Source organism: Cryptosporidium muris, genomic scaffold (assembly GCF_000006515.1).
Source record: "Cryptosporidium muris RN66 scf_1106632373469 genomic scaffold, whole genome shotgun sequence".
Lineage (NCBI taxonomy): Eukaryota > Apicomplexa > Conoidasida > Eucoccidiorida > Cryptosporidiidae > Cryptosporidium > Cryptosporidium muris.
The window spans coordinates 256,103-266,871 of NW_002196581.1; the positions used below are offsets into that span (position 1 = coordinate 256,103).

Below are 10,769 nucleotides of genomic sequence, written 5' to 3' on the forward strand. Positions count from 1 at the left end.
TATTTCCTTATATGAAATTTATTTAATGATAGTATCTTTTACTAAAGAGGGAGATATAAGATATTAAATGATCTAGCGGTTTAAAAGAAAAAAAAAAGTATATTTTGTTATTATCTATTATAAACTAAATTAATGGATATGATTTAAATATAAAGTTAATTATAATATATTAAAACTAATATTATTACATATTACATATTGATGATTTTATATTTATATATATTATATATCTATTAAATGATGCAAATAAGAATCAGATATCTAATATTTCCAACTTATACTATAGTATTATTTGGAATTCTATATTATTATTTATTTATTGATATCTTTTTAGTTAAAATATTATAATGATTAATATTAAATTTAAATAAATATTTATAATATTCTATTATTTTAGTAATATATTCAAGATATAACTATAAATTCCTATATATATAAATAGATCCACAATATTTTATAAAATTAACTAAATCTTAATTTAATTAAATTTATTTTCTAAAATTCCTAATTATATAGATTTCAAGATATATCTTAAAGTGTTTTTTTTTTTTTTTTCTTAAAAAAAAAAAAAAAGAAGTGATATTTAGAATATATATTAATAATATATAATCAGATTTATTGATAAATTATCTTTATTATCTTAATAATATATTATATTTATTATTTAAAGAAAAGATCAATCAGAAAGCATTAATTATATATTGGGAATTTCCAAATAATATACATGAATTATTTCTAATATTACAATATTATAATAATATATTACCAAAATTTAAAAATGAATTAAATAATACCTAGCAAATCACTTATAATTTAAAACTTTACATTAATACGACTATCCTTACAAAATTATATTAATCTATTAGCTCTATTTTATTATTATGTATGTTAATGCATTTTAGCTAGTACACATGTACATTTTTAGAATGCAGAATTGGTTCATTGGAGACGCCACCAAATCATTACAATAAATATGTTGGCGCTCGAATGTCTAGCGGGGTCTGACATCCCCTTCTAAGGAGTAGTAAATTAATAAAGTAATAAAGCATATTAATTATTATATATTGAAATAAAAAACTTTTAAACAAATACAAATACTACTTTGAGTTTTATTTTATTATTGAAATTTTAAAAATATTTTTCTTTTTTTTATTTAACTCGGAAAAAGGACCCGAGAGGTATACTTGCCACCACGCGCCCCCCACACACAAACCTATCTATACACTATTTTATAAGCACCAAGGCCTTTAATCTTTTGAATTCTACTACAAAGAAGAAATAAGAATTTGATTTTCTTTAATTTTGAACAAATAGACTAGAAATGAGTGAACAAGAAGGTATTGCTGTAGGTAATGAACAACCCGTATCAATGGGACCAACTATGGGAAGTCAAATGAGTATGCCACAAATGAGTCAAGGACAAGGATTACAAAGTGGTCTATCATATGGCGCAGGTGCTCCTAATATGATGTATCCAACTACAACTATAGCTGGTAATGGGTATTATTATCCTCAAGCATCTATTGGAAGTATTCCAATGTCTTATGCTTCTATGGGGGGGATGCCAGGAATGTATGAAGTAGATCCAAATGCAATAAATAATATGTATGCAACACCATATGGCACTGCAATGGGTAGTAGCTTTTACATGCCAAATCAAGTAAGTGGTAATGTCATGACTATGCCATTTACTTATGATCCATATGGTTTGATTAATCCAGGAATTATTCCACCAATAACTCACCAAAAACATGCAAAAAAGAAACGTTCTGGTTGTTGCTAATAATAAGCAATACAAAGATAACTATCTTAAATTAGCTATTGAGATATTTAGCTACTAATAATGAATAATTCCAACTTTAGTTAGGTATCAAATAAGAACTTTAGCTTGATTTAAATACTCAACTGAGTTGTCTATTTTATTTGTTATTTATGATTACAATATAACATAGAATTCACTTATTAAATATATTGACTAAATTATTCTATTATATTAATTATGTTAGGAAACGTCTAGCAGCTTGCCTTATTTTAACATCAAATGAAGGTGTTAATATTGGTTGATTTGCATCTTGGAATGGGTTTAATATAGCCTTAACATATAGATCTCTTGCTTCATTAAAAAAAAGTTTGACACTTTCATTACTTCTTCCTTTATGTAATAATAAGAATTTTGCATGTCCTGGTGTTACTAAAGCTGAGATCTGAGTATCACCAAGCCTTTCTATAGTTCTTAAAAATCTATAGAAATTAAAGAATATAAAGTCAATTAATATTAATTTAATTTAAAGTAATAATAATAATTTTATTTATTTAAAACTTACATTGCTGGATTTATCCATAAATTATCATCTATTGCATCTAAAGATGTATGAATAAGTAGTTGATCAATATGAGGTTGTATACTTAATTTAGATGAATTAGTTGTAAGATCTACTTCATATATTGGTGAATCTCCCCGTCCTACAATTGTAAAAATTAAAGATCCACCATTATTTGATACAGGAGTTGCCATTCTATAAATATCATTCGATTGAATAAAGAATTTTATTTAAAACTTTATTTATTACAATATCAATTATCTTAATTATAATATATCATATTGTATATGCGCGAAGATATTCTTGACTAAATATATCCAATATCCAATTCATAAGAATATTTATAGAATGTTTAGGTTATTAATATATAATTACTATCTTTTTCTTGTTCATCTTTAGACTTTTTAGATATATGTCCTGAATTAATAAATAGATTATTAATGAATTACATTTATTTATTTTAATATTATATTAAGAAAATTACCTCCATATCTAGTACAAACTCTATTTACACTACGTGTATCACGATGAGTTGTAACACATTCTTGATCATTACCATAAGGTTGTGGATGATGTGAATATATTGAAGAGTCAAATGCAACAGATATAGTGGGATCAATATGATTTAATGACTTTAATTCATCTATAGTGAAGTTCAATTAAAATTTCATTATAAAATATATTTTTTAATAATATTTATAAACTTACTAATTGTTAGACAAACAAATCCTTTATTTCTTTTTGTCCAATAACAATTAGAATTAATATCGTAAAAATTAGAAGTATGCCGTGTTTCTCCAGTTGCATAATGAATTCTATTATGATTTATCTTCATGAAATTAACCTTTTCATTTGATATTTTTATATCTATAATATCATTATTATAATATTTTAATTAATACTATATTTTTTTCTAATACTTATAGTTATTAATAATTATACTATAAAACTTACTTGAAGCCAATGAAACTGGAATGTCTACATCTTGATGTTTTGTTTTATTTGTAGATTGATATTTTCTTATAACTATAAAATAAAATAATTTATTACTTAAAAGAAATATGAAAATATACTTTATTATCTTACTTTCATTATTCATATTTTTAATATCTTTTTTTGGTGTATTAGATGATCTTACAAAACTTTCAACAATATGTTTAGCTGAATCTTGATATTTATATTCAGATTTAAAATCTTCTAAATACTTCTTTTTATCTTCTTCATTTCTATCAAATTAAATAAGTTATTAGATAAATTACTTATGATAAATTTTTTCAAACTTTAAATTATTTTATTAGGGTTTTCTAAAGAGCTTACCTACGTCTTTGTTTCTCAATTTTTTCAAATTCTTTTTGTTCTTTCCTAAAATATTTAACTAATTGGTAATTATCTCGCTTATTCTTTATTTTATTAGTTTTATTAATATTATCTTTATTATTATATATATGTTTAGAAGAATTTATGGGTTCCCTAATAAATGGTGTATCATATCCAGCTATTATGAATTCTGGTTGAATATAAGGATAATCTGTAAGTTGTTCAATTTCTATATTTGTTGGATTTGTTAATTGACTAAGTACTTGAGAACTTGAATAATATATATTAGAAGTTATTACATTTGATATTTGTATAAGAATTAGTAAATAAAGAAATTCCAAATTAAGTCTAAAGATTTGCTCTTTATATTTAATATATAAATAAATCATTTAATAATATATATTTGAATATTTTCCTAAGTATTTATTATCATCTTAACGAGCATTATCTAATTTATATATATTTCCTACTTTACGAGTTTTATTTTTCTATAGGTTATAATTTAATCTTGATATTTTATTATTGAAATATTATCAAATTTTAAAGTATGAAAAAAACTCATAGTTGGTCAACTGATAGTGGGAATCAAAAAGTTATTGATAATGAAAATACAATAGACACTAGAAAGAAGTCAAAATTAAATTGTAAGAAGGTAACAATTATAATTTTCTCAATAATTGGATCAATTTTAATTTTAACATTAATTATTAGATATCATACCCAACCAATGTTTCTATTTATTCAAAATGATATTGGTGATAGTAATAATAATGACCAGAATAATCCACAGAAATATCAAGAATTTATAAATCATCAATATCATCACGTGATGCACCCAATATGGGATCTATTATATAAAGATTTATTGACTTCTCCATTAAATAGAATGACAATATCGGTTCCTATTAATGATAATACAACTAGAAGTTATCAAGTGTTAGCTATTGAAACATCAAAAATAGATAATTTAGATAAAATGGTTCCAAAATATGATAATCAAGTTACTCTATACCTTTCTTTAGGTCATAAACTAATAATTAAAAATTCCCATGTTGAAGTTTTTGATGAAGGTTCTAATTTAATACAATCATTTGAAAATGATCCAAATATAAAAACATCATCAGAACAAATATTTGATAATAGTTCTAATAATTATTATCCTAAAAATGAAAGATTTTTACAAAATAATATATATGATTCACAACTTAGAAGAGTAGATTTTAAAAATCAAGTAAATAATCATGAAATAGACAGATTATTCCGAGAACAAGGATATTATAATTATACAACAACAAAAAATTGGACTTATAATCCAGAAATAATATATCCAGTTATTCCAACTTATTATCCAAGAAATCCATATGTTGCCCCTTATGGTAATCCTTATTACTATGCACCAAATATTCTTGTTCCTTATATATATGTATATTAAAGAATATTTAAAATATTCCAAAAAAAGGATTTATTATTATTATTGATTTTATTATATTTTGGTTATTTGATACTTTTTTTTATCTAAACCATCTGAAACTATATTTTCAATCCAATTTGCCATATGAATATTCATTAATTGTATATATCCAGCAGGTGCAAAAACATGTAATAGTACTTGAATCTCATCAGAATATAAATGGCCAATAGTATCAAATCTATTTTCACACCAATTTACTATAATAGATAAGAATTGTCTTACTCTAAATGGAGGTGTAAGATGATTAAATACTGATATAAATATTAAATTTAAATGTATAGATATTTGCCAAGATATATTTAAATTATAAGTAGGTATCGGACAGATAGATTCAAATCTTTATTAACAAATTATTTTAAATAAAATAAATATAACATTAATAAATAAAAACAAGTAAATAATAATTATATTTACAGTCAAATCATAAATATAAAATATTGATATATAAAAAAAAGTCTAAATTTATTAATGATTATAATTGTTTATTTCAATAAATATATCTTACCTAATAGGATTCATTAATTCAATATGATGAATAATTATATTTAATACATCCTAATTATCATATGATTTTATATTAGGAAAAAAAGTATAATTCCAGTTTTTAGTAAATTTATGTATATATAATCAATATTAAATAATATAATCCTTACCTGTCTCAATTTCTCCGAATCAAATTGGGATGAATATAATGTTGAAATAGCAATCTGAGGAAGGTTCTTTCCTGTTGAAATGATACTTTGTGATAATTTCGATAATTTTGAGATTCTAGATACATTTAAAATTTCGCTATCAATAATTTGAAAAGTATAAAAAGCTATTAACATATATTTATTATATATAATATTTAATTTACAAAAATAAAGACGGATGAAAACAAATAAGAGGGAAACTTGTAATAATATAAAATAACAATAATTTATTTAATTTATTTTAAAAATAATATTCATGCTCACTCTTGTAGTGGAAAATAAATAATAACTTAGAAATATAAAGTAATTTAATTATTACCTACAAATTCTAATACTTATACTTATAAAATATATAATAGTAATAATTAACAAATATAACAATAACAATTCACTTAATATTACTTTTATATTTAAAAAGAAACATACTGTACATTAATAATATGTTCATATTAACTTGAAATTCTTTAAAGTATATTTTAATTATTTATATTTCATAATATAGAAATATGATCTTCTTTAGAATTATTTACATTATCTGCTTGATTCCTAAGTGAAATAATTTGTGTTATAATATCATTAATTTTATTCTTAAATATATTATTAGGTTGTAATAATTCACATTCTTGTAATTTATTTGTAGTTTCAATTTCGTTTAATTCTTTAGTTTGTATATCTTTTAATTTTATTAATTCTGTATAAAGTTTATTTTTGGATACTAATAATCTTAATAGATGATTTTGAATTTCTTCAAGTTTATGAATCATTTTATCCAATTCACTTATTTCTTCCAATTTATACTGTTCATTATTAGAAAATCTTTCTGTAGAAGATTCTTGAAAATAGACAGATTTCTGTACATATCTACGTAAATTTTTTCTCTCATCTGTCAAAATATTTCTAATTCTTGCTTCTAAATAAGGTGAAGCTTCTATATCCAAAATATATCGTCTTCCAGGTTTTCTACGGTTTGATGGATGCATTTTTTTAAAAAAAAAAAGCAGTTGAATTGTCAGCAGGGTTTAGCTAGAAGAATAACAAATATTAGCTATTGCTTATTTTCCAGAAAATAAAAATAGATAATTAGTTTATAATTAAATTCTTAGTAATTAAAATGTCATTCTTAATGGGATAGGTGTGCGTCCTGACCTTTTGGTAGGCCTTTGTCCTTTTTGTTATCGTGATACTTCTTATCCAAGAGGTCAAACATGGCGGAAATTTATCTCTAAAAAAAAATTCATAAGAAATTGGGAAAAACGATTTAATTACTAATTTAAATCTTATAATAATAAAAAATCAGACTACCCTAATTAATACAATCTAATATACAGGAATGATTATATTTCAATATATAAAAGTATTTAATAATATATAAATTTTCTTAAACTAGTTTAAAGGTACCGTATTAAGCGGTTTAAAATGGCGCCAGAATGCATGTTTAAATAATTTATTAATAGAGATTTTAACTTCCCTATATTATAAAATTTTATTTAATAAATTTTAATAATAACAGTAATTTATATAAGTGGTATATATTATTGATGTTATACTAGTTAGGACATTTAAAAGAAGATAAATACATGATTTATTCTGAAAGAAGTATAATTATGTAAATATCAAAGTGTATAATTAACATTTATTATAATAGGAATAATAAAAAAAAATACAGTTTAATATTATATATTACTAAAGTACATGCGACTTTTTTTTAATGTGGCACATACTGGCGCAGCCGCACTAAAACAAAGATATTATAAAATTAACTCATGAACAGATGATTTGACCCATAATTTATGAGTGGACTGAGATTAGAACTATTAGAAAATGAAGATCAAAATGGTAGTTGTAGTGAAGAAAGTGCAGGAAGTTTATTTCATACTGATTGGTCAGTATCTTCTGATGGGACATGCCTATTACACAAGAGTACAGGATTACAGATAACACATGAGGGAACTATTGGAATGGAATCTCGCCATGGATTGGGTGATATTCAGATAAGTTCAAAAGATTTTGAAATTTTACCAACACCTTTAGGTCATGGTAGAAGTTCAGTGGTTTATAGTGCAATCCATAAATTATCAAAACAAAAAGTTGCTATAAAAGATATTTATGTAGGAGATGAAGTACATCAAACTCAGTTATCAGAAGAGATTAATGCTTGGAGACTTACAAGTTATTGTCCACTTTTAGTTCAATTTTTAGGTGCTTATATGAAACCTTTCAAAAAAATAGTTTGTTTAATTATGGAACATATGGAATATGGTAGTTTATATGATATACTATATAAAAATCCTAAACAATCAGAAACTGAAGGATCTTATGGAATAGAGGAGAAATATTTAAAATTCATAGTTATTCAAATAGTAGATGGTCTAGCATATTTACATAGAAATGATAGAATTCATCGTGATGTAAAATTAAACAATATTCTAATAAATAAAGATGGTGCTGTAAAAATTAGTGATTTTGGTATTTCAAAATTTATAAATGAGAATACAACAAAGCATGATGGTAAGAATTTATCAACTTTTGTTGGAACTCAAATATATATGAGTCCTGAAAGATTACAAGGGAAGACATACTCATTTTCTAGTGATATATGGAGTTTAGGTATATGTATATATGAATTGGCTGCTGGATCTCATCCATTTAAAAGTTATAGTCTTTTTGATATGGTTTATATGTTATGTAATGATTCAGATTCTAAAAAAGTAGGAAATTTAGTGGATCAAAATTCTTTTAATAGATCATTAAAATCTTCTTATCAAAATAATGAAGATTTTAATTCTTTTCTCAGAAATTGTTTAGAAATAGATCCTAAAAATAGAGCTACTGCACAACAATTACAATGTTCAGATTGGCTACGTCAAGGTACGGCAAATAGATTTGAGTTTCTAAAGTGGTTAAAATTACGAAAACCTCATCTTAACATATAACTCCCTTCACACCCCAAAGGGGCTCGTGGTGCAGTGGTAGCTACGTGTGCTTTGCATGCACAAGGTCCCGGGTTCAATTCCCGGCGGGTCCACTTTTTCTCTAAAAAAAAAGGTAGGGGAAAGTTTGGGGAATTTTCGACTTCATTTTATAAAGTTATTTTTAAATGAAGAAGTCAAAAAAGAAATATAGTAAAGATACAGAAAATTTGGTTAAAAATACTTCTATATATGTAACTGGATTACCAAGAGATATAACAATAGAAGAAGTAAGGAACTTTTTTACTCGCTGTGGAATAATAAAGATTGATCCTAGTACTTTGGAACCCAAAATAAAGTTATATAAAGATAAGGAAACAAATGAATTAAAGGGTGATGCTTTGGTTTCTTATAAATTCCAGGAAAGTGTAGAGTTAGCACTAAAATATTTAGACCAAACAGAAATTAGATGTGGATATTCAGTTAAAATACAAAAAGCAATCTTTAATGTTAATCATTCTCAATATAATAAACCAGAAGATAAGAACTTACTAGATATACATAAAAAGCAGCTGATAGCTGCAAAATTAGAGGAACAACGTTTAATGTCTTGGAGTAATGAAGAAGTTATTGGTATATCCCAAGGAAAATCTTTAAATACTAGAATTGTTGTATTACGTCATATGTATTCTAAACAAGATGCAGAAAAATTTAATGAAGATGATTTATTTTATAAAGAACTTGAGGATGAAATATATGAAGAGGTTAGTAAATTTGGTACAGTTATTAATGTAACATCTATTCCAAGACATCCACATGGTATTGTCTGTGTTAAATTTAAAAAATCAGAAGATGCGGAGATAGCTGTTAGTTATTTAAATAATCGTTTTTTTGATGGTAGACAAATCGAAGCCTTTCTATATGATGGAAAGACAGACTTTAAAGTCTCAACTTTACCTAGTAGGAAGGATTGATTAGATTTAGAATAATAAAATATCTATAATATCTACTCATTATTAAAGTGATTATAGTCTTGTAACAATATAGATTTACAAGTATTAAATTTTATCCCTATGCGGTAACAAGGATTTCATCAATATATTACCCTCACATCTTGGTTATTAATTGTGATTATTAGTAATTCAACCTCTTAGTCACTTTATATATACCTTAATTTCACTTGAAAATAACAAATGATTAGCCTAAAGAATTTTATTTTATTTCAAATTTTACTTTATAATGGAAGATTGCCTTATATTTTAGCAAGTGATACTTTATTAGATACATCAAGTCATGTACAAAATGGAGGTGAAATTAAAAAAATAGAATTTGAAGATTTTGGACCAACTGGAATTTCTTCTGATATTGAGGTTATTGATTATAGTGATATTATGATTAGTGAATTTAATCATTCTAATTATAAGCAAAGTAATTTTTTATTAGAATGGACTCAACAGAGTAAAAATTTTACTATAACTACACATCTTACTTTTAATTTAAATTCAAAAGCTGATGAATATTTTTATTATGATATTTCTCCCAATAATACTAATAATATCTTAATTGGCTACTTTTGTTCTGATAATAGTGAATCTGACATACATGTAATAATTACTAATCCAGATTCTAAGAAAATATTTAATAAGATAGGATGTGATGGTGTATATAGTAATCAGATATATTCTCCAGAAGCTCAACAAGCTATTAAACATCATCGTATTCCAGGTACCTATACAATCATATTTTCTAATTCTAAATGGCATCATAATAAACAAATTACTTTATTAGTTGCCAAAGATATTGTAAATAAGAGTATTCTTAATAAAAGAGAATTTAACTACTTTTCAACTACTATTAGTACTATAGACAACGCCTTAAATAGTGTCGTTACAGAAACCCAATATTTATGGACTAAAACCAAAAATCATTTAGCTACAATCATTAATACAAGTACTAAGTTAGTATATTTTTCAATTGCCCAGCTTATTACATTATTAATTGCGACTGTTTCACAAGTATATTACTTAAAGAAAATGATTTCTCCCAAGTCATAAGAATA

The 10,769-nt window shown here is 24.0% G+C and overlaps 9 protein-coding genes and 1 non-coding gene across 10 annotated transcripts, besides 30 other annotated features; 6 read left to right on the top strand and 4 right to left on the bottom strand.

Moving 5' to 3' along the window:
* Positions 1–79: 79 nt before the first annotated feature.
* Positions 80–239: a sequence feature (AT_rich).
* Positions 240–302: 63 nt separating this feature from the next.
* Positions 303–610: a sequence feature (AT_rich).
* A 3-nt stretch (positions 611–613) lies between these two features.
* Positions 614–669: a sequence feature (AT_rich).
* Positions 670–727: 58 nt separating this feature from the next.
* Positions 728–793: a sequence feature (AT_rich).
* Positions 794–1,025: 232 nt separating this feature from the next.
* Positions 1,026–1,157: a sequence feature (AT_rich).
* Positions 1,158–1,321: 164 nt separating this feature from the next.
* CMU_011560 (uncharacterized protein) lies at positions 1,322–1,783 on the top strand (the record flags this gene model as incomplete). Its single annotated transcript, XM_002142519.1, has 1 exon — positions 1,322–1,783. The coding sequence occupies one exon, from the start codon at positions 1,322–1,324 to the stop codon at positions 1,781–1,783; it is 462 nt and encodes a 153-aa protein (XP_002142555.1).
* Positions 1,784–1,959: 176 nt separating this feature from the next.
* Positions 1,960–2,001: a sequence feature (AT_rich).
* CMU_011570 (trafficking protein particle complex subunit 2, putative) lies at positions 1,998–2,515 on the bottom strand (the record flags this gene model as incomplete). The annotated part of the gene is made up of 2 exons (XM_002142520.1): positions 1,998–2,241; positions 2,325–2,515. The coding sequence occupies 2 exons, from the start codon at positions 2,513–2,515 to the stop codon at positions 1,998–2,000; spliced, it is 435 nt and encodes a 144-aa protein (XP_002142556.1).
* Positions 2,268–2,319: a sequence feature (AT_rich).
* A 28-nt stretch (positions 2,516–2,543) lies between the features above and the next one.
* Positions 2,544–2,598: a sequence feature (AT_rich).
* A 75-nt stretch (positions 2,599–2,673) lies between these two features.
* On the bottom strand, positions 2,674–4,027 carry CMU_011580 (uncharacterized protein; the record flags this gene model as incomplete). The annotated part of the gene is made up of 6 exons (XM_002142521.1): positions 2,674–2,738; positions 2,806–2,964; positions 3,030–3,188; positions 3,276–3,347; positions 3,408–3,547; positions 3,639–4,027. 6 exons carry the CDS (start codon positions 4,025–4,027, stop codon positions 2,674–2,676), a joined length of 984 nt encoding a protein of 327 aa, XP_002142557.1.
* Positions 2,742–2,804: a sequence feature (AT_rich).
* Positions 2,979–3,024: a sequence feature (AT_rich).
* Positions 3,177–3,270: a sequence feature (AT_rich).
* Positions 3,334–3,439: a sequence feature (AT_rich).
* Positions 3,553–3,618: a sequence feature (AT_rich).
* Positions 3,724–3,762: a microsatellite.
* Positions 4,001–4,052: a sequence feature (AT_rich).
* Positions 4,053–4,133: 81 nt separating this feature from the next.
* Positions 4,134–4,183: a sequence feature (AT_rich).
* A 2-nt stretch (positions 4,184–4,185) lies between these two features.
* Positions 4,186–5,070, top strand: CMU_011590 (uncharacterized protein; the record flags this gene model as incomplete). The annotated part of the gene is made up of 1 exon (XM_002142522.1): positions 4,186–5,070. One exon carries the CDS (start codon positions 4,186–4,188, stop codon positions 5,068–5,070), a length of 885 nt encoding a protein of 294 aa, XP_002142558.1.
* Positions 5,052–5,130: a sequence feature (AT_rich).
* Positions 5,122–5,628, bottom strand: CMU_011600 (uncharacterized protein; the record flags this gene model as incomplete). The annotated part of the gene is made up of 2 exons (XM_002142523.1): positions 5,122–5,446; positions 5,615–5,628. 2 exons carry the CDS (start codon positions 5,626–5,628, stop codon positions 5,122–5,124), a joined length of 339 nt encoding a protein of 112 aa, XP_002142559.1.
* Positions 5,364–5,384: a sequence feature (AT_rich).
* Positions 5,467–5,571: a sequence feature (A-rich).
* Positions 5,629–5,717: 89 nt separating the features above from the next.
* Positions 5,718–5,756: a sequence feature (AT_rich).
* Positions 5,757–5,934: 178 nt separating this feature from the next.
* Positions 5,935–5,974: a sequence feature (AT_rich).
* Positions 5,975–6,005: 31 nt separating this feature from the next.
* Positions 6,006–6,056: a sequence feature (AT_rich).
* Positions 6,057–6,076: 20 nt separating this feature from the next.
* Positions 6,077–6,218: a sequence feature (AT_rich).
* A 53-nt stretch (positions 6,219–6,271) lies between these two features.
* Positions 6,272–6,302: a sequence feature (AT_rich).
* CMU_011610 (uncharacterized protein) lies at positions 6,293–6,781 on the bottom strand (the record flags this gene model as incomplete). Its single annotated transcript, XM_002142524.1, has 1 exon — positions 6,293–6,781. The coding sequence occupies one exon, from the start codon at positions 6,779–6,781 to the stop codon at positions 6,293–6,295; it is 489 nt and encodes a 162-aa protein (XP_002142560.1).
* Positions 6,367–6,404: a sequence feature (AT_rich).
* An 83-nt stretch (positions 6,782–6,864) lies between the features above and the next one.
* Positions 6,865–6,914: a sequence feature (AT_rich).
* A 143-nt stretch (positions 6,915–7,057) lies between these two features.
* Positions 7,058–7,095: a sequence feature (AT_rich).
* A 39-nt stretch (positions 7,096–7,134) lies between these two features.
* Positions 7,135–7,178: a sequence feature (AT_rich).
* A 92-nt stretch (positions 7,179–7,270) lies between these two features.
* Positions 7,271–7,323: a sequence feature (AT_rich).
* A 99-nt stretch (positions 7,324–7,422) lies between these two features.
* Positions 7,423–7,484: a sequence feature (AT_rich).
* A 107-nt stretch (positions 7,485–7,591) lies between these two features.
* Positions 7,592–8,734, top strand: CMU_011620 (protein kinase domain-containing protein; the record flags this gene model as incomplete). The annotated part of the gene is made up of 1 exon (XM_002142525.1): positions 7,592–8,734. One exon carries the CDS (start codon positions 7,592–7,594, stop codon positions 8,732–8,734), a length of 1,143 nt encoding a protein of 380 aa, XP_002142561.1.
* Positions 8,735–8,753: 19 nt separating this feature from the next.
* CMU_011630 lies at positions 8,754–8,826 on the top strand. Its single transcript has one exon. It is a non-coding gene; the product is annotated as a tRNA-Ala (tRNA).
* Positions 8,827–8,898: 72 nt separating this feature from the next.
* Positions 8,899–9,684, top strand: CMU_011640 (RNA recognition motif. family protein; the record flags this gene model as incomplete). Its single annotated transcript, XM_002142526.1, has 1 exon — positions 8,899–9,684. One exon carries the CDS (start codon positions 8,899–8,901, stop codon positions 9,682–9,684), a length of 786 nt encoding a protein of 261 aa, XP_002142562.1.
* Positions 9,685–9,903: 219 nt separating this feature from the next.
* CMU_011650 (uncharacterized protein) lies at positions 9,904–10,764 on the top strand (the record flags this gene model as incomplete). Its single annotated transcript, XM_002142527.1, has 1 exon — positions 9,904–10,764. The coding sequence occupies one exon, from the start codon at positions 9,904–9,906 to the stop codon at positions 10,762–10,764; it is 861 nt and encodes a 286-aa protein (XP_002142563.1).
* Between the last annotated feature and the right edge of the window lie 5 nt (positions 10,765–10,769).